Source organism: Leuciscus leuciscus, assembly GCF_965113295.1.
Source record: "Leuciscus leuciscus genome assembly, chromosome: 23".
Lineage (NCBI taxonomy): Eukaryota > Metazoa > Chordata > Actinopteri > Cypriniformes > Leuciscidae > Leuciscus > Leuciscus leuciscus.
The window spans coordinates 10,881,643-10,901,900 of record NC_138747.1 but is presented as its reverse complement, the minus strand read 5'-3'; the positions used below and the strand labels follow the sequence as shown (position 1 = coordinate 10,901,900).

Genomic DNA, 20,258 nt, shown 5'->3' with positions numbered 1-20,258 from the left:
TGTTGGTAAGTATCACAGAGTATTTTATTTGTGTCGAGAAGAAATCGTTTCACAGACAACTGAAGAAACAGAAAATTCTACATTCCTACTGTGTGAAAACTGAATATTGAAAACTAGAAAAATTGACAAAGTATACAAAAACTGTAACATCAATTGTACTGAGGAAATATTTACATTTTGCTGAAACACTGCATTTTCAATTATTATACGAAAAAGTGCCACATACAACATCTACATACATTTTTGTCTACTTATGACCAAAAATATGTATACAGTATGGCTTTATAAAAGTGCAATTTAAAGTATGAGGTTTGGCTGAGTGAGTACATCAGAAAGAATGCAACAAATAAATGCACAGGTCATGTTTAAGACTGTTACTGTATCACTGTCTTTAAAAAGAATAGTTCACCCGAAAAATGAAGAAACTTAATGTCTCAAGCTCCAAAATGGACCAAGGCACCATAAAATTAGTCTATATTACTTTAGCTATGAGTAAGAAATAGACTAAAAGCCATCATTCATTCATAAGTCACAAGATTCATTCATTCATGTATTCGTTCATTAGATTTGTTGTTTTATCCTTTTTGGAGCTTGACATGATTTTTATTATCTATTGTACTAAAAAAAAGTGTGTCATTGTTTTGAATTTCTCCTGTGTTTCACAGAAAGACAGGTTTAAACTACATGAGGATGGACAAAATAATGAAAGAAGTTTCATTTTTGGGTGAACTATTACTTTAACATCTACACAGCAACTATCATGCTTTCTGCTTTGTCTTTATCTAGTATGTTTACATGCACAATCATACAATGATATTTCTTAATAACCAAACAACAGACCATCCAAACACCTTAACCAATGTTATTTTATCAGATAAAAAAAGGTGAAAGCAAAACCTGATTGCAACACTTACATTTTAAATGTCTATACATTACTGATATTTAGTGATGCTTTTATTCTTTCATCAGCATATGTTGTGCATGCAAACATACTCAATATCAAAATTGAGGTTATAATTATAAGTGGTCCCTTGGTTACCTTTAACACTGCCTCCTCATCCAGACTAACATGTTAAACAAAACAAACAATTGTGGGGTTTGGTTTAAGGGTGGCTGCTTTAGACTTGCATGAAAATCACAGAAATTGAGATATTCCACAAATACCATCCCAGACAGCAACATAGTGTCGGCCCAGGTCCGGCCCACATCTGGTACACTTGGATTCCACATGGTCCAGAACTGTGCCGGATCTGGGCCGACACTATTGTCCTGTCTGGGGAATGTTGTCTTCACCAGCCCACCTCTCACGATAAACTGGGCTACCAGATGGCAAAACTGCTGCTCAGATGTCCAGCGACATTCTGAAGTGTTGTACCCTTTGAGCCAACTCTTTGGCAATGTCCTGTGCCTCCTGGACAGCCAGTTTGTCAGGGAAGTTCACAGCTGCCTTCTTGGTCACTATGGCCAGTTGCTTGAGATAGGCACACAGCTGAGTGCTCATAGACAACGTTTCCCGGTTGGGTTCTCGACTTTTCGCTTCACTACACAGAGTGTTCACAAGTCTTTGGCCTACCATAATAATCAGCTTGCTGTGGGAGATGAATTTTTCAGGGGGCTGGCCATCATTCAGACTACTTGTAAACACGCTGATGGCCTTCTGAATGGCTCCAAAATATAGCCGGCAGTGGTCAGAGATGCAAGGCTTCCTGGAGGTTTGGAGTGGACTGCTGGTTGTGCTAACGGGTTGTGGTTTGGAAACCTGTTGAAGACACAATAAATAATGAAATTGTTTAGAAAGTCCAAATCAATATACGTTTTTGAACACAATACTGGGAGCTGTACTGGGAGGGTCACACGTTTTTACCTGTTTTTTCAAGTTATCACCGTTTTTCTTTTTAAAGCTGCTCTTTGCTGGTTTTGGTTGTTGGTCAAACTCTGTCTTTGTCTGTTGAAAAGCAATAACATTGGTTAAAAATATTTAGGCAAACAATATTATTGTTCATGTCTTATAATTTATTCAATGTTATACTACTATTCAAAAGTTTGGGGTCTGTAAGTTTACTTTTATTAGGAATGCATTAATTTGATCAAAAGTGACAGTAAAGACATTTAAAAGGTTACACAAAATTTCTATTTCAAATAATTTTGAGCAGCAAATCAGCATATTAGAATGATTTCAGAAGAATCATGTGACACTGAAGACTGGAGTAATGATGCTGAAAAAATTAATAAATATCATAAAAAAAAAATCTCACATTATTACTGTTTTTGCTGTATTATTGATCAAATAAATGCAGCCTTGGTGAGCATAAGAGAATTCTTTCAAAAACATTTTTTTTTTTTAATTACCAACTCCAAACTTTTGAAAGTTGGTGTATACAAATGATATTGATTTATGGTAAAATGTACATTACAAAAATGTAATTATTAGTTTTTGTAGCAGGGATGCAAGATATATCAGCACCATATCAGCAGATATTACAGATTTAAAATAATAATAATTTATCACGCAAGTTAGATGACCCTTGCTGTCATTAATGCAAGTCAAATTAATAATTTATTAGCACTATTAAATGCTATCTTCAACAAATCTCAAAATGAATATCCATTTTTCATACTGTACATTGCAATGCTGTGATGTTTAAATTCACTTGTAGCATTTACAATGATTGATTTCTTAGTTTTTAGCGTTTTATTTCTGATTTATTTCATTTATTTATATTTAATATTTTATTTATTTTATAGTATACATTTCTAACATAAAGCTTTTTACAATCATCCATTTATTGGTTATAGGCCATAACATGAAAATAATTATGGGCGTATGGATCCAAAATTTAGAGTAACAGCATTGTTATTATTAATATAACTCAGTAACTCTATTAATGTTAATAAGAGTAGCCTGTAGTGTGGTTTGCTTACCTGAAGTTGCACATAGTCACTCTCATCTATTCCTGAGTCTACCATTGGTTCACGTTTACTTCTCCATTTAGATGAGCCTACATCCTCCACCACGTCTGGTTCCTTAGTCGGCACTCTGAAAAGAAGCTTTCCATTTGCGTTCAGGATGGACACCAGTCTTTTCACATCCTCTGGTACGGTCCGAGCCACCATAACAAACCGCTCCAGGTGGTCAGGCGTCTGGGACTGGCCGGAATCCTGAACTAGCTTATCCAGCAGCCAGCCCAGATCTCGTAGAGCGCTTGCAGCCTGCTGAAGGATCAAGCCTGAGTCTTCGACGATGGAGAGCTGCTTCAGGAGCCTGGTCTGGAGGTTAGAGTCTGTCAGCCGCTGCGCGTTCCCTCTGACATCCAAGGCGAAGTTCAAGAAGCAATTGACGGAGTCAGTCACGTCTTCGGCAGCCGTGCGGATCTTATGGAGGTGCTGTTCCAGGTGCTGTTTGCTCCTCCATTGGCTGCTGACGAACAGCATAAGCTTGGGCACGGATTGGCACACCACTTCCTGCAGCTCAAGCAACCTGTGGCCAGCTTCCTCCTGTGAAAGCGTGACCTCACGCAAGGACTCGGGTTCCGGAGAACTCAGCATGAAGGAGTCGCAAGAGCTCCTGGAAGAACTGGAAGCCGTGGAGGAAGTGGAAACCGTTGAGCTCCTCTGGTGGTCTTTGTTATTTTCATTGTCCATTCTAATCATCCCTTCCACAGGCTGCCTGGGCATTGTCCTGTCTCTTGAGGGCCAATGTTGAAGTTGGTCATACATGAGTCCAGGTTTACCCCTGTAGTCAAGGGGTTTGTGGCTCTTAAAAGAGTCCACTTCAGGAAGGCTTTGTTGTTTGGGTAACACTACAGGGGTCTCTTTTTGTATAAGGCAAGGTGGGACATCATAGATGCATGGATTTGTTGATTTCCCAGTGTCTGTACAAGATTGCACCACGGCATTGCTCGGTTTGGGGATGTCATAGAGGGGCTGGACGACACCGTGGTTCCTTTCAGGCCATTTGTGTGTTGGCAAAGTGTCATAAAGAGGCTTGTTTGAATTATTAGTTTTGGGTGGCATGGTTCCGAAATAACCAGGTTCACATCCTAGTTTTTGTGGGAAGAGAGGCACATCATAAATCCATTCAGGTTTCGGCATGGTAATAAAACCACATGGAGGCTTTTGAATATCCTCACTGATGGAAGGTATTGGGACGTCATAATTGGGGTCTTGGGACACTAATGGGTGTATAGTGGCGACCTGAAATAGAAGCAAAAGTATTGAAGTTTTCCGTTAGAAATGGTTCTGAAATTTCACAAATTGATTTGTTTCAGCATTTGTACTGAATCAGGGTTACATCAGTGAAGACTTCTTGAATGTTTTTTATGTGTTTTTATGTGTTACTGTACAGGCGTTACCATGCCTACTTTTTTCTTGGCTAGAGTTGGGCATCTTGCATTTTGTAGAATTTCATATCTTTTATGAACCTCTGTGCTTGACGTCAGTAATGTTTCCCTTTCCAAAGGCTGGCGAGTAGATGGCTTCAAAAGACAAGTTACACAGTTTATGTAGTTCAATTTGATCAGTATTATTTTGCAGAGTATTTCTAAAGCTGCCCATCACTGTCTCTATGAACTTTTGATTGTATAACCAAAAATAACTAGTGTGAAGGTTTTCAAACTTTTCAATTGGGACCCCCAAAAATGTTGTGCAAAAAAGTATTTGTTAAAAAAACACACACAAAAACACCATTGTTTCCAAAATCAAATAACTGGTTTGATATTGTCACTATACTAATGTGAAAACAAAACAAATAATTAATTTTAAAAAATACAATGCATCTCTTTTTTTTTTTTTACCTGCTATCAATATTAGATATATGAACCTGAGGACATTTTATTTTTTAAATTAAAACATATGATTTATACTGTAAATATTTTCATACTGATAAAACAATAAATTGTGCAAAAAGCAGAATTAAACATTGAACATGTTTTCTGTTATTTTAAATCAGATTTCTAACTATATAATTTGTATTTATTTTCTGCATTTCACCCTGTTTTCTCTATAAAAAAAATCTGCAGACCCCTTTAGGGGTCCCTTGACCTCAGTTTGAAAACCCTGGACTAGTGAACAGATTTAAAAAGAAAACCTCAAGAGGACTTACTGTGAACAAGGAGGGTTTTCTGACCCGGCCTGGGACATCATATATTTCTGTCCCAGTTCTGGGATGAGCAGTTAGAGCCTGAAAAGAGCAAAAATGTATGTCTAGTCACAAAACTAACTCAACAAACAAACAATTCAATACTCTGTGGAGGTGGCAACACGTGGCCCGCTTCTTACTGCAAGACAGGATCCTTTAAAGTGCTGTGCACTTTACTGTTTTTGTGCCCTGTTAACCCAGTTTTCTAATTAAAGCCATGTTATAACCTGCTATAGTAAACTTCTCTCCCTGAAGCAGGAGGGGAAGTGGGCAACATGTGCACCCAGTTGCCTCACCTATTACACAGTAACTTGCACAGACACTTCTCTCTCTCTCTTTCTTTCTGTCTTTCTCTCTTCCCTTCTCTCATTCTTTCTCTGGGGTCCTCAGCCCTAGATTCTCTGGTTGCAGTTAGTGGTGTCTGAAATCTGTCTTTGCTGCTCTTTTATGAGCTCATAAAGCCCCTGTGCTACATACCTGTCCCCGCAGAGAGAGGCCCCTGGTCCCCATCTGTAAACTCTTTGCCAGCGGGGGTTTCCGAGACCTTGCTTGTTGTTTGCCTCAGTTCAATGTATACTAAATCATCTAAATATTCAGATCTGTCTTTTATGATTGCAAAGGTGATATTGCTTATATACAACAGTTCTATAAACAAAGTTAATATTGAGTAACTTGAAAAATGTCAGTGTATATTATTTATTTATTTTTATATATTTTTTGCTCTGCCAAAGAAAATAGTTTCAGGCAAAGTTGCAACCGTTGCATGTCTCTGAGACACACTTCAACAGAACTGTTTCATTACTACATTAATCAGTGTTTTAGAATGAAATCCTTTGAATGAATTATGATTTTTTTCTGGTCTTGGACAAATCATTGTTTTTGAATGAATCGGTTGGGTGAATAAATCAATGACTCACTCATAAAGATAGTGGCTGCATCTGAAATAGCATACTACTGTATGAGTATGTACTTCTTTTGAATAAGTAAACACTTTGTGACTGTTAAAAAATATGTTTAATTTTTTTTTACAATTTTAAAAGCTCCGCCCCTTTTAAGAGCTGCGCTCGTTGTGTTCTGTCTTCCGGTTTGTATTTCCACAGAATAAAGGTACGATCTTAACGATTTATGAATGAACCGCTAGTTTTAAAATCTTCCCGGTCTACTGGCATTTGTTATGACATCCGATTTCAAACATATTTCCCTAACTCTAAAATAAGTAAATCCACTTCACCAGCTAATTACCCTACTCTTTGACAGCGATGCCAATGAAATATACAGGGCTACCGCAAAAATGGAAGTTCAAAGACAAAAATCTAAAGATGGCTGCACGCTTGTTCTGGTGCATAAGGTCTTTGTCATTGTCATGTGACCTACCCGCATCATTTGCGTTACTTCCCTGTCATTCACAAATCCTCTCCCGTGGCCTCATGGCCTCAATTCTGTGTATTTAAGAAGTTCCAGTGCTGTTGGGCCAATCGAATTCAAACTCAGGAACTAACTATTGCATAAAACATAAACATGACCCAGTAATAGAAAAGGTGCTGTTGATCCAATGAGAGACTTACTTCATGTGGAGACCTGGTTCTTTCTGGATCCTCTTGTGCCGTGGGCTTATCTGGTGAAGGGTTGGCTTGATGGGGCACTTTATATATTGTATTCATTTCTTCATAAATTGGAATCGCCGGTGGCTTGGTAGCATTTGGAGTTTGATAGATGTTCTGATGGCTATGGTCGCTCAAGAAGTCTCTCTGTGCACTTAAGTTCTTACAAAGTTTCTCAGCCTCTGCTGGGGAAAGAGGAGCCAGGCGGTTCGCTGGTGCCAGGCCCTGACGTCCATGAAGAGAACACCTCCACCAACCGATGCTCCCCGCATTTTTCCCTAGCACTACGATGATGTCACCCTTGCGAAAAGCCAGCTCATCTTCAGTTTCGGCTGTGTTGTCATAGAGAGCTCTGGCATACAGGGTCTGAAGGAAACAGGAGACAGAAGATATGAGAGATTAGTCCCTTATGACAAGTTCTGGTCAGACGAAGACACGTAATGACAATGACACACAATGAAGAAGCACCACGGCTGGCAGTGCTGTCTTGAAATTGGCTTTGAATAAACAATGGCCTCGTGTGACAAGGATAATGGGCCAGTGCGTAACTAGGCACGACTTTGTAGCCCTGCTGAAAGAATCCATGTGATCCTTGTTCCCTAGTTATCCTCTGACGCTTTGTTCAGATAGGCAGCACAAATCCAACACAAATATATTTTTCTTTGCCAAAATACTTTTTTCTTTGCCTTATTGCAATATTATACTACCAGTATCGATATCATCTTGATAAAATGCTTTTGTTATGTCTATAAATTCAAAACTTTGGGGTCAGTACGTTTTTTTTTATAAGAAATGAATGCTGTTATTATGCAAGGACACATAAAAATGTATCAAAAGTGACAGTAAAGACATTTAATGTTACAGAAAATTCAGATTTCAAATACATGCTAAACCTTTCAATTCATCAAAGAATAAAAAAAAATGGTATATGTTTCCATAAACATTTTAAGCAACTGTTTTCAACATTGATAATAATAAGAAATGTATCTTGAGCAGCAAATCAGCATATTAGAATGATTTCTGAAGGATCATGTGACACTGGAGACACAGGTAGAGTAAGGATGGAGAATATTTAGCTTGGCCATCACAGGAATATATTACATTTGAAGATATATTAAAATAGAAAATCCGTTATTTTAAATTGCAATACTATTTCATAATATCACTGTTTACTGTATTATTGATCAAATAAATGCAGCCTTGATGAGCATAAGAGACTTATCGTTTTCCTAATAGGACAGGTGTATGGATGAAAAGCCTTCCTGCTTGGTTTTCACTTCCTGCAACAATTGTCTTTAGAAAAAAGGAAACATCTTCCACACACTTCCCTATATGTCTACATTTTAAAATCCCCAAAATACAACATTTGGGTTTCTGGTCTAGACTGTTTATCGTGGGAAACAGGTTGGACAATGAATCCATTCAAATCATTTTTAGCATAAATACGAGACTGTAAATTCAATAGCGTTTCCAGAGTTTGATACGTACTTCGTACAGTTATTTATAAATAGGCCCTCAGACACAAACACAAACACCTGCACCTGCAAATCATACAGTAAACAAGATATTTGATGTGTGTGACATCTGGAGAGCCACTCGCTCAGCTCACATCAACACACACACGTTTGTAGTATGTGCACACGTCTCTTTAAACCCCGTCCCATGTGCTCACAAATTCCTCAGCAGCAACAGGGCACATTCTCGAAATGAAACATCACGTCCCATACAGCACTGGAGCACATTATGGAGGAATACCATGAATGAACACAGGCTGTTACACAACTATCTATCAGTCACTCAGCTTTATTATCAGTGACATATTAACAAATCAAATCCGATTAAATTATAACAGTTTAAATGTTCAGATCAGATTTCAATTACTTTTTCATCATTCGGGAAATGTAAGGTCATTCAAAGCGTGCAGTATTGTCACACACACACACATAAAGGACACCCTTTAGAATTGTATGGTTTAACGAATCAAAAGAACATCATAAAAATCATCTGGTTGTTTGCAGGTCTTAAAATGAGGTAAATACAACCTCAGATGAACAACAACACATGACAAATTTTCCGTGTCATTATTTATTTAACAAAAATAACGTCAAAATGGAACAAGCAATGGGTGACAAACTAAGTACGCCCTATGATTCAATTGCTTGTAGAGCCACTTTTAGCATCAATATGTTGAAGTAATTGCTTTCAGTATGACAGTATCATTCTCTCACATCATTCTTGGGGAATTTTGGCTCAGTTCATTGAGGTCTGTGGGCACTTGTTTATGCACAGCTCTCTTAAGGTCCCGCATTTCAGTCGGGTTGAGGTCTGGACTTTGTCTGGGCCAGTGCAACACCTTGATTCTTTTCTTTTTCAGCTATTCTGTTGTAGATTTGCTGGTGTTCTTGTGATCATTGTCCTGTTGCATGGCACAATTTCAGCCAAGCTTTAGCTGTCGGACACTAGAAACATTTGACTCTAGATTTGAATACCTTGGTATACATTGGTTGACTCAATGACTTCAAGATACACAGGTCCTGTGGCTACAAAACAAGCCAAAAATCATTAGCCGTCCATTAGCATGGTGGACAGTTGGTTTGAGGTGTTTGTTAATATGCTGTGTTTAGTTTTCGGTTCGCCTAACTTGTCGTATTGCATTATGGCCAAACATCTCCACTTTGGTCTCGTCTGTCATTGTCCCAGAAGTCTTGAGGTTTGTCCAGATGCAACTTTGCAAACCTAAGATGTGCTGCCATGTTCTTTTTAGAGAGAAGAGGCTTTCTCCTGGCAACTCTTCCAAACATGCCATACTTGTCCCATCTTGAACTTGAACTTGAACATGAACTGTAGTCTGAGGTGTAGTTCTTGGGTGTTCTGCCATTACTCTGAGCATTGCACGGTTTGACCCTGGGGTGAATTTGCTGGGACGTCCACTCCTGGGAAGATTGGCAACTGTCTTGAATGTGTTCCACTTGTGAATAACCTTCCTTATTGTAGAATAATGGACTTCAAATTGTTTGGAAAATGGTCATATAACCCTTCTCAGATTGATGGCAGCAACAATTGCTTCTCTAAGATCATTGCGGACGTCTTTCCTCCTTGGCTCCTGACCAACAAACTTCCAAAACCTCTGCTTTTATAGAGCTGATCACACATGCTGATGATCAATTAATCAAAGACATTTGATTAGCAGAGCCTATGGAAGCAATAAGCATTGATGGACTTCAAAACATAAACGGCCATTCACTGCCATTATAAAGCTTGGAAGAGCCAGGACATTTTTTAATACAACTCTGATTGTATTCGTCTGAAAGAAGAATGTCATATACACCTAGGATGACTTGAGGGTGAGTAAATCAAGGGGTAATTTTCATTTTTGGGTGAACTAACCCAAACTGGCACGGTGCAATATGTTATGTGTTACCTTATTTTAAGAGCTGCTGTCGTCCAGATGATTTTCTATTATGTCCTGATACACAAAACCATAGATTTCAATAGGGTGTCCTTTCTTTTTCACATGATCTAATCATATAATATATTTTTATTTTATAAATTGTAATTAGAAATATTAAAAAATATTATATTCTATTTTATATTACTTTAATTCTATTTTTATTATTATATTTAATCTAATCCTTTTAATTCACTTCTTTTTTTTTTTTTTTTTTTTTTGGAATAAGAAACAAGTGAAAATCATTTGCAGGTGCTGTAAACAGATCTCATATTTAGCAGAATATTCCTTCAAAATTTTTGGACTGACTCAGAACCGCCCTATAATAACGCTTCAAAATATAACCGCCACCCTAATATCACTTCTAAATATAACCGCTAAAATAAATAGCTGTCTGCAGAAATAGGTGACCACCTCCTCTTCATTGCAATGTACATGTATGCATGTCTGATGTTCAGCTCCCCCACCCCACACACACACACACACACACACGCACATGGCAGCCTTCCTTCCTCAAACCTCCAGTCCCTGCTGATAAGAGGCAGACACAAGCGTTGCCTTAAATGGCTCATGGACGGACCCTCAGTGACAAAGCCTCTATTCAGCCCACATGGATGACAAACCGAGCACCTGTTCCGCTCACAAGCCCTGCATCGACTGCAACATGGGCTCTGGTTAACGCTCTCGGACCACAACAAGCCGCAGGCCCTCCTACTCTAAGCCACACAGACCAAAGCACACTAAGGCTTGTGCCAGCATGCTTTGTGTGTGCATGGGAACTTAGCTGCAAATGAGAACGAAACTCAAAGTTGCACTGAACATACTTTAAAGTAGTTATAGCGTGATGTGGTTTTGCCAGCATTCAAAATAATATATGTATTTCTTGTGGTTATGCGTGTCATCTATATATCTTCATGAGCATATTGATACTGATATAAAACTGACAGAGATTGTGTTTATTTTGATCCCAGTTGGTTTGTTGTATTAGTGCTAATAGCTCAACAGAAAAATAGCAGGGGTTTCAGAACATCTACAATGATTAATATGCCTAGTTTGCATAAAAAGGATGCAAGTTTGCACTGAAAGGAATGACAGTGCATTTAAAATGACAATTTTTGTGATGTTTCCATTATGTTACTTAATATGCAGAGAAAACTGCACTGGAAGAAAATACTGTTGGATTTAATTTAAAACATGTGTAAATGTCACAAACAATTGCAAAGAAACTTTAAGTAACAAACTTATTAAACGTGACATTTAATCCAAACATCTTTGTTTTATTTGCAACTTTGAAAATTCATTTTTAAAGGAGTAAGTTATCCGTAGTTTGGGAGGATAGATATGCATACGTAGATGCCACATTCGACCGTTCCACACGTGTCGATGCGTCCGCCATCTTGGAACGGCCAACATTTCAGATGCTCGTCAAACAAAAAATCAATGAGATTTCCAATATGCCACAATATCACACAGCCTCTGGTTGTAAAAACCACTGAGATTTTAAATTCCTGAAGAAATAGGATAACCTTTCGGTTTGTGTTTTTATATATATTATCTCAATATTACAGGTTTTTAAACTATGTTAACTTTTTAATGTCATGTTAGCTAACGCCTTTGTCTTGTATTGTGTCAGTTTGGCAAAATCCTCTGCTTAAATCTATTGTAGCCTAGTATATAGATATTTATACAAGCATATAACTACGGTTGCAGACGCACAATCAATTTGCTCTCGAGTGTTCACCGACCGGCTTTGACTCTGGCAGACGTATAGCGCTTACATATAGCGGCTCATAGAAACAGCAGCTAACGAGGGATCTATGTGTGTGTGTATATATATATATATATATCTTGTTAAATTATTGTTCTGTTTGTGTTTGAGCATCTTGACCTGCCTGACATAGCAACACTGGCTCAACCAATGGAGTGATTGTGGGGCGGGGCTATCCGTTTGCCCAGCCAATGGATGACTGGGAGATTGTTCAAGAAAAACATTATTTTTGCTATTATGTTTTGTGATGCTAATAGTTTATTTATTCATACTTTTTAACATAATTCTGCAAAAAAATAAAATAAAAAAAATAGCTTTGAACATTGTTCACAATGTTTCCTACAGTGAAGTAGTCTAACCAGATTCTTGTGCTGAAATGGTGTGGCTGTTTATTAAATTTGCCCCTGGTGTGTATGACCGTACACGTCTTGAAAGGGAAGTTTGCTGAGTGTGTACATTTCTAAGTTTGTGTTTGGAGTATGCGCGTGTGTACAGTGGGAAAGGAGGTCAAATTCAGATGGGATTCCTGCACACGCCTGCTTGTGCGGATCAGACTCGGACAGCTGGCCTCAGCTCTCAAGAAGCAGCTGTCTCTCTCCTTCATGTCTCACACCCTCTCTCTCTCGACACGGCTTGTTCTCCTGCGAGATGAAAACTGCTATACCATGCTGTGCTGTAACATATTGATAATATCTATATTTGTAGGTTTTTAACAGTATTTATTGCACAATTTACTGGAAAACTTGATTTTGATTGGTTAATCGCAGCTATATTTTTGTTAAATGACTTGGGCTGGGTGATAAAGCGAAAAAAATAAATATATATATTTATTTTTTTACCTTTTTGATGACAAACTACTGTATATATATATATATATATATATATATATATATTTGTAAAAAAAAATATTTATTTTTATTTTTAACAATTATTGATTTTTTCTTTTAAGAAATAAGGACATTTATAATGTTGTTGTAAAAGATATCTATTTAAAATAATTACTTTTCAAAAAAAAATTATCACAGTTTCCACAAAAACATTGAGCAGCACAACTTTTTCAACATTAATGATAAGAAATTTGACTAGAGCACCAAATCAGCATTTTAAAATGATTTCTGAAGGATCATGTGACACTGAAGACTGGAGTAATGATTTAGAAAATTAATCTTTGCTTCACAGGAAAAAAGTATGTTTTTAATTTATTAAAATAGAAAACAGTTTTTAAATTGTAATAATATTTCTCAATTTTACTGTTTTTACTGTATTTCGGATCAAATAAATGCAGCCTGGCATAAAAGACTTATTTTATAAGAAAATATTCTTACCAAACTTAGGGAATATCTCATTATTTCTGTATAAATGAATATGTCATATCCATTAAATTACTTAGTTGGAAACTAGCTGTGAAAGCTAAAATAATGTGATGATGATCACTCTGTTGAGTTTATTGACTTGCTGACTGTACATTATATCTTACTTATTACGTTAGGCTTCTCCCACAATGACCAAAACTCAGAATGAAATTGAGATTCTCAATTTCTCGTAACTCAAGAGAATTACAAACATTCCTTTGAACAAGATGCTTCTGCAATTTTGAAGTAATCTTAAGTGTACGCTTCTACAGAAATAAAGTGTTTGCCATTCTGTGAAATGTGTACTGTGTGAAAATGACCTCTCATTCAATTTAACCTCTCAACCCATGGGGGTGAAGGGTGGAAAACTTCAGTGTCAAACCAGCACTTCCCAGCAGATGATTCTACAAGACAGCAAAGCTAGGAATGACGCATCCACAGACATCAGATCTTTTAATCTTTACAACTTTCTAATGCAATATCCATTAACTCTTTAACTGTGAAAAACAAAAGATGATATTTTAAAGAAAATTTTAACCAGTTGTGTCCATCCAATGAAAGTCAGTGGGGTCCAAACAACAATGGACCGCATTGACTTTCATTACATGGATAAAACCAAGCAGAAACATTTTTCACCTTTCATGTTTCAAAGAAGAAAAAAGTGAACTTTGTCTTTAATTACACACATATTTCAGACTGCTGTTGATTTAGACAAAGTGGTCCATATTTCAGAAGAATATTTTCTCTAGGATTGACAGGATAGCTTTGCAGTAAATATTTGCAGTTCGCACACAGGGTCACTGGCACAGCCAATGAGAGTGTCTCTTCATAGGGACAGGAAGCTGGCTTGTTAAGTTGATATATTAGACTTTCCCACACAATGTAGGGCATCTGAGATGGGCTTCATGCAAATTGTCCACTCAAGAAAAATCCCACATGCTTTCCAATCACCGTATGCATGTGTGTGTGTCTCTGTGTGTGTGTGTATGTATGTATGTGTATGTGTGTATGTATGCATGTATGTACTGTACGTACTGTATGTACGTACAGTACGTCAGGGACAGCAGATGTAACCTGGGACAGCAGATGTAAAATAGCCTTTGGGCTAATTCTGGCACACTGTACATTTAATTATGTATTATTAGTGTGCATTGTCCCTGTTAAATAAACCTGAAAATAAATAAATAAATGTACGTACTGTATGTACGTATGTACTGTATGTACTGTATGTATGTATGTATGTATGTATGTACGTACGTACGTACGTACGTTAATATGCACAAAATCAGCCTATTAAAATGATCTCTGAAGGATCATGTGACACTGAAGACTGGATTAATGATGCTGGGCTTCTCCGATGATTTAGTCCGCTAAACTCCATCCCTTTCTTACAGTTGACTGCAAGCTTGCATTCAGATCTGCCTCCATCCAATCAAAAAGATGATTGAACCAAGTCCCCATTAATCAACGTTCATTTTTACAAAAAAAACCATTTAACAGTAAATGAGAGTGCTACCGTAAACTTAGTTTAGGTTAGTGATATCTGGATAGGTCATGGTAAGGCATTGGTAAGAAGTTGGTGAGTGAACATGAACCCCCAACTCTTTGTATCTATAAATCGTCTGTCTTGCTATTTCCTGTCTCACAACAATGATGATATCATATTCAAACCTCTTGTTTCTCAGAGACGACTTCCTGGGACCCATCGATTCACATGACTCTTATTTATTTATTTTTCCAGGGAGGATATAGGAGCTAATAATGACTGACTGATGTTTAGATATGAGTTTCTATATGAGTGAGTGAAATCATCACTATCAGCCTCACTAGCTTAAAGTTCCCCTTTTGTAAATTTGAGTGTTTTGAAATTGATGCATCACAGGAAATGTCATACATCTACACAATGCAATGATTAGACGATTCAACATAAAGATAAACAGCACATTACCCCAGTCGTGATTAATATATATTGTAAATAAAGGGTCAGGGTTGATGAGGACTGATGAGTGGACAACTTTGCAGTTTTTTTCTTTTTTCTTTTTTAGAAGCCAATTTCCTGACCCTTCATGTCTTCTGCTTTTTTTATGCATACATGTTGTCACCACATTTGGCATCTTTCTAGATGAAGCAACATCAAGCCCAAGTCACCAAGTGTTTGCAGATCCATTTCCCCAAATTCAGAGTGTGTTTTAGTTGTTTAGCCAGCGCTATTTCTGTTCTTGTGTTAAATTTAGACATAAATGTGAACATGAAGAATTATAGAACTTATAGAATTATAAGTTCTATCTTATGGTATTTTATTTTAAATAGTGTAAGTACAACTTGCAAAAAGTAACTGCTGATTAAACTATTTTTATTGAAAAGGAAGTCTTCGTTTAAAGTCCCCCTGAAGTCAATAATCTTAAAACTCATCCTTGATCACCAAAATTATATTTAAATGTTTTTTTCTGTGAAAAAAATTATTCTTCATGCCTTAAAATAGCTTGAATGTAACTACACCCTTGCTTCATTTAGCATACCTGGAACAATGAATATGCAAATTAGCCCCGCCTCCACTCACGTCAGCTCAGAGATTCACTCGGTTAACTTACTGAGGTAAATGCTGCACAATGGTATCGCTCTTTACAACGTCGGACACACAATGGTAATTAAAATGATTAGCCTTTTGCTTGACTATGATATCAAACAGCTATTAGTGAGTTGCTAATGTTACATGAACCATGTTTCCGTTCGCCATCTCAGAGTCAGACCTGTCAGAACGTCAGTGGAGAAAGGCATATAGTTCATCGTAATATACATCATACACCCGCTATATTGCTAGCCTAAATCCACCCGATTTTTGCTAAAAGCCTGCTGGCACGTACGTGATTGGTTTCAAGGTAGTTTGTGACGTAAGAAAACGCAGCGATTTCAAACCGCGTTTTTAAAACAGTCTTTAGATCACTGCAGTTTTTTAAGAGAAAATACTCAACAATGGCGTTGACATGAATTTGCACATGGTTTGTCGTAAAGCATATTAAAAACACCACATAGACACATAAACAACATTAAAAACTTGATTTTCACCACAGGGGAGTTTAATTAAACACTCATTTTCAATTACTTTGGTAACGTTACTAGTTTTGGTTGAAGGAAATCCAGTTTCCACAAATAATTTAGGGTCTTAACCATTTGATTAAGGAACTATCTATAAGATATAGCCTAGATTGCATAAAGAATACAACATTTTAATATTTTAATCTCTTGTTGGTAGTGTGGGTCATAGAATCAGAATCTGTGGGTGTGATTTTGAAACACATTTTCGTCACACCACAACGCAGATGAGTAAAATACACTAAATAAGGAAGAGCGCAAAATTGGCCTAAAGGTCAAATAAGGGAGAAACTTTAACTTTAACAACCATTAAAGTAGTCTTGGTAAGAATTTTGTGTTACACTTTATTTTAAGGTGTCATTGTTACAGTGTAATTATATATTTAAGTAGGCTACTGTGTAATATTAATTAACAACATGTACTTACTATAGGGTTAGGGTAGGATTAGCATTTGGTTGAGGGTTAGTTGCATGTAATTATGCATAATTTACTGTTATTACTATGGTAAATACATGTTACATATGCAACAAGGACACTGTAAAGAAGTGTTACCGGATTTTTTTGTTTTACTTTTATTCAGCAAAGATGCATTCAATTGCTCAAAAGTGCCAGAGAAGACATTTATAATATTACAAAAGATTTCTATTTCAAATAAATGTTGTTTTTTCAGCATTCTATTCATCAAAGCATTCTAAAATAAAATAAAAAAATCACGGTTTCCACAAAAATATGAAGCAGCACAACTGATTTCGACTTATAATAATAAGAAATGTTTCTTAAAAGCAGCAAATCAGCATATTAGAATGATTTCTGAAGGATCATGTGACACTGAAGACTGGAATAATGATGCTGAAAATTCAGGAATAAATTACATTTGAAAATACATTAAAATTGAAAAAAAGTTATTTTAAACTGTAAAAAATATTACACGTATGAAGGAGTGAACCGCAGCTGGGGTTGGAAGTGACAAATAAAGACCAGTAGTCCAACGCAAAGCTCTTCACCAAAAACAGCATCAGATAACCACAGAAAAATATGCTCATATTGAGCAGGGACTTTCTTCACTAAGAATAGTAAAATTGCTAATTTCCACCTACAACTGAAGTTTCATCCCCCCTCAAACCTGTAACCTCTCCAACTTAACTCGACCCTATTTTCAAAAGAAGAGAGCATGTTAACGACAGCCATAAAGTGCCATTCTCTTCCTTTCACTCTCAGGGTTAGCGGCATCACGTTACACGGCACCCTCTGCACATTTGGGGGTCTATATATGAGGCTCAGAGTGGTGAGGGCAAGGGTTACGGGCTGACACCACATCTGAACAGTGAAATACCAGCAGTTGGTCATCGGCCAGAAGAAAAAAAGTATTGTAGAGAAAACCGGTTCCTGTTTGAAACACTGACAGCATGCTGGTAGGTTGAAATGGCTTTCATATCACTAGTTCTGAAACCTCACTGAGTGTTGAAATGATCTAAAGATGTACCTGAAGAAGTTAAGATGATTTAGAAGTAAACTGTACTGACCTCCATCTTTCTGAGATACGAGTCCTGTGATCAAGCAGCAAATTAATCCCATTCAAAAGTCCATTGACAGACACAGCAAAGTTTCTCCAACAGCATCTGTGAATCTGTAAATGGAGTCTTAATCAGTCTGTATTTCTGTTTTTTTGTTGTTGTTTTCTCTATTTCTATGTACTATGGTCTTCTTCTTGTTGCTCTCACACACATGCACATTGCCCAAATAAACCCCGGAGTCCAGACACTTCACAATAAGGGGCGGGGAGTGGAGCATTCACTCATGACATGTGTCTTGCTCTCATGTACGTCAGCCAATCCGAATGCCCCTTAACAACTGCTACTGCACCTCCTCCAACTTCTATGAAATTGTGAGAGAATATTTGCATGCCTGTTTTAGGAAAGGTGCAAAGCAGAAGTTGGTCAGACAAAATGTAGCTTATTTTCCAAAAGAAAGACAAAGGCTGTCAGTACTACTAGTACTCTACTTCCACTATTTGTTTCACAAATCAATTTTCACTTTCGTCTACGCACACATGAGCTGATTTATGGGACGGATTCTCCAGTGGACAGACTTTGTCGTCAAGACAACCGATAGACCCCCTGTATCGGCTGGGTGGGGGTGGGACACCAATGATATACAGCAACGGGTCTCAACTGGTGGGTCGTAACCCAGAAATGGGTGACAGGTCTTTTCTGATGGGGTTGCGGACAACTTAAAAAGCAAACAAACAATTTTGGACGCAAATAATAAAATCCAACTAATATTCTAATTGTGTAAAGTTACACTTCCATCTTTTGTTGTTGACATCAAAGCACTGGCAAGAATTCAGTCACACTCTACACCATTATGATTCACTACACTATACAATCAATTCACCTGATATTCAAAAAACATGACCAAAACAACACAAAGTAAAAGAAAATACAGCCCACACAATATTAAATATGGATTGACTTACCTGCAGTTAATTATTGGCAGCAAAATTATTAACTGAATCATTGAGAATATACTACTGAGACACCTAGAGGACTAAATATTTCACTTTTGAGCCTATGTCATGTACATATGCATATTGTTGGGCCTTTAAGTTTATTGTAATATTGGTAAATTTCCATGTTTAAGGAAAATTGGTATGAAAATCAATATTGGTTGCCACTTGGTGTCCTAAGTAATTATATATATATACACAGTCTGGCTCAGAATTAATCATACCTCTGGTAAATATGATAAAAAATGGCTGTAAAAAACTAAATCTGCATCGTTTATCCTTTTGATCTTTCATTCAAAAAATTGGCAAAAATCTAACCTTTCATTTAAGTAAAATAATTGAAAGTGGGGGGGAAATCACATTATGAAATAAATGTTTTTCTCCAAAACACGTTGGCCACAATTATTGATACCCTTTTATTAAATACCTTTTTGCAATCCCCTTTTGCCAAGAAAACTGCTCTGAGTCTTCTCCTATAATGCCTGATGAGTTTGGAGAACACCTGACAAGAGATCAGAGACTATTCCTCCATACAGAATCTCTCCAGATCCTTCAGATTCCCAGATCCATGTTGGCGCTGCTTCTCTTCAGTTCACTCCACTCATCAGGTCAGGGAACTGGGACGGTTATGGCAGAAGCTTCATTTTGTGCTTCCTAACACATTTTTGTGTTGATTTGGATGTTTGTTTTGGATCGTTGTCCTGATGGAAGATCCAACCACGGCCCATTATAAGATTTCTAGCAGAAGGCGTCAGGTTTTGATTTTTTATCTGTTGATATTTGATAGAATCCACAATGCCATGTATCTGAATAAGAAGTCCAGGACCTCCAGCAGAAAAATATTCCCACAACATTAAAGATCCAATTAAATTGTACACATGGGGTACTTTTTATCCTTGTGTGCACCAAACCCATCGAGTGTGTTTGCTGGCAAAAAGCTTTTTAAAAAAATTTTTTTATCTGACCACAGAACCCTGTGCCGTCTGAAGTTCCAGTTGTGTCTGACAACTGAATATGCTGGAGTTTGTTTTTGAATATGAATTTGGAGCATTTTTCTTGAAACCCTCCCAAACAACATGTGGGGATGTAGGGGTTGTTTGATTTTTTTTAATAGGCTTTCTGACCCCAAGACTCAACTAATCTCTGCAATTCTCCATCTGTGATCCTTGGAGAGTCTTTGGCCACTCAAACTTTCATCCTCACCGTCCATTAAGACAATATAGACACACGTCCTCTTCCTGGAAGATTCGTAAAATCTTTAGTTGATTATAACTTCTTAATTATTGCCCTGATGGTCAAAATGGGGATTTTCAATTCTTTAGCTATTTTCTTACATCCACTTTCTATTTTGTG

At 37.1% G+C, this 20,258-nt stretch overlaps 1 protein-coding gene across 1 annotated transcript; it reads right to left on the bottom strand.

Moving 5' to 3' along the window:
- On the bottom strand, positions 1–18,273 carry cass4 (Cas scaffold protein family member 4). The gene is made up of 7 exons (XM_082155019.1): positions 17,923–18,273; positions 6,703–7,104; positions 5,102–5,179; positions 4,362–4,475; positions 2,923–4,194; positions 1,865–1,945; positions 1–1,759 (listed from the first exon to the last, which is right to left on the bottom strand). Exons 1-7 carry the CDS (start codon positions 17,926–17,928, stop codon positions 1,343–1,345), a joined length of 2,370 nt encoding a protein of 789 aa, XP_082011145.1. The 5' UTR covers positions 17,929–18,273; the 3' UTR covers positions 1–1,342.
- Between the last annotated feature and the right edge of the window lie 1,985 nt (positions 18,274–20,258).

Bases quoted from the DNA above. Each gene is read 5' to 3' on its own strand.
- cass4 (XM_082155019.1), bottom strand. The intron at 5,180-6,702 runs GTAAGTCTCTCA...TGCTCTTTTCAG, and splicing joins GAACCAGGTCTCCACATGAA to GCTCTAACTGCTCATCCCAG. The intron at 4,476-5,101 runs GTAAGTCCTCTT...TGTCTTTTGAAG, and splicing joins GAAAACCCTCCTTGTTCACA to CCATCTACTCGCCAGCCTTT.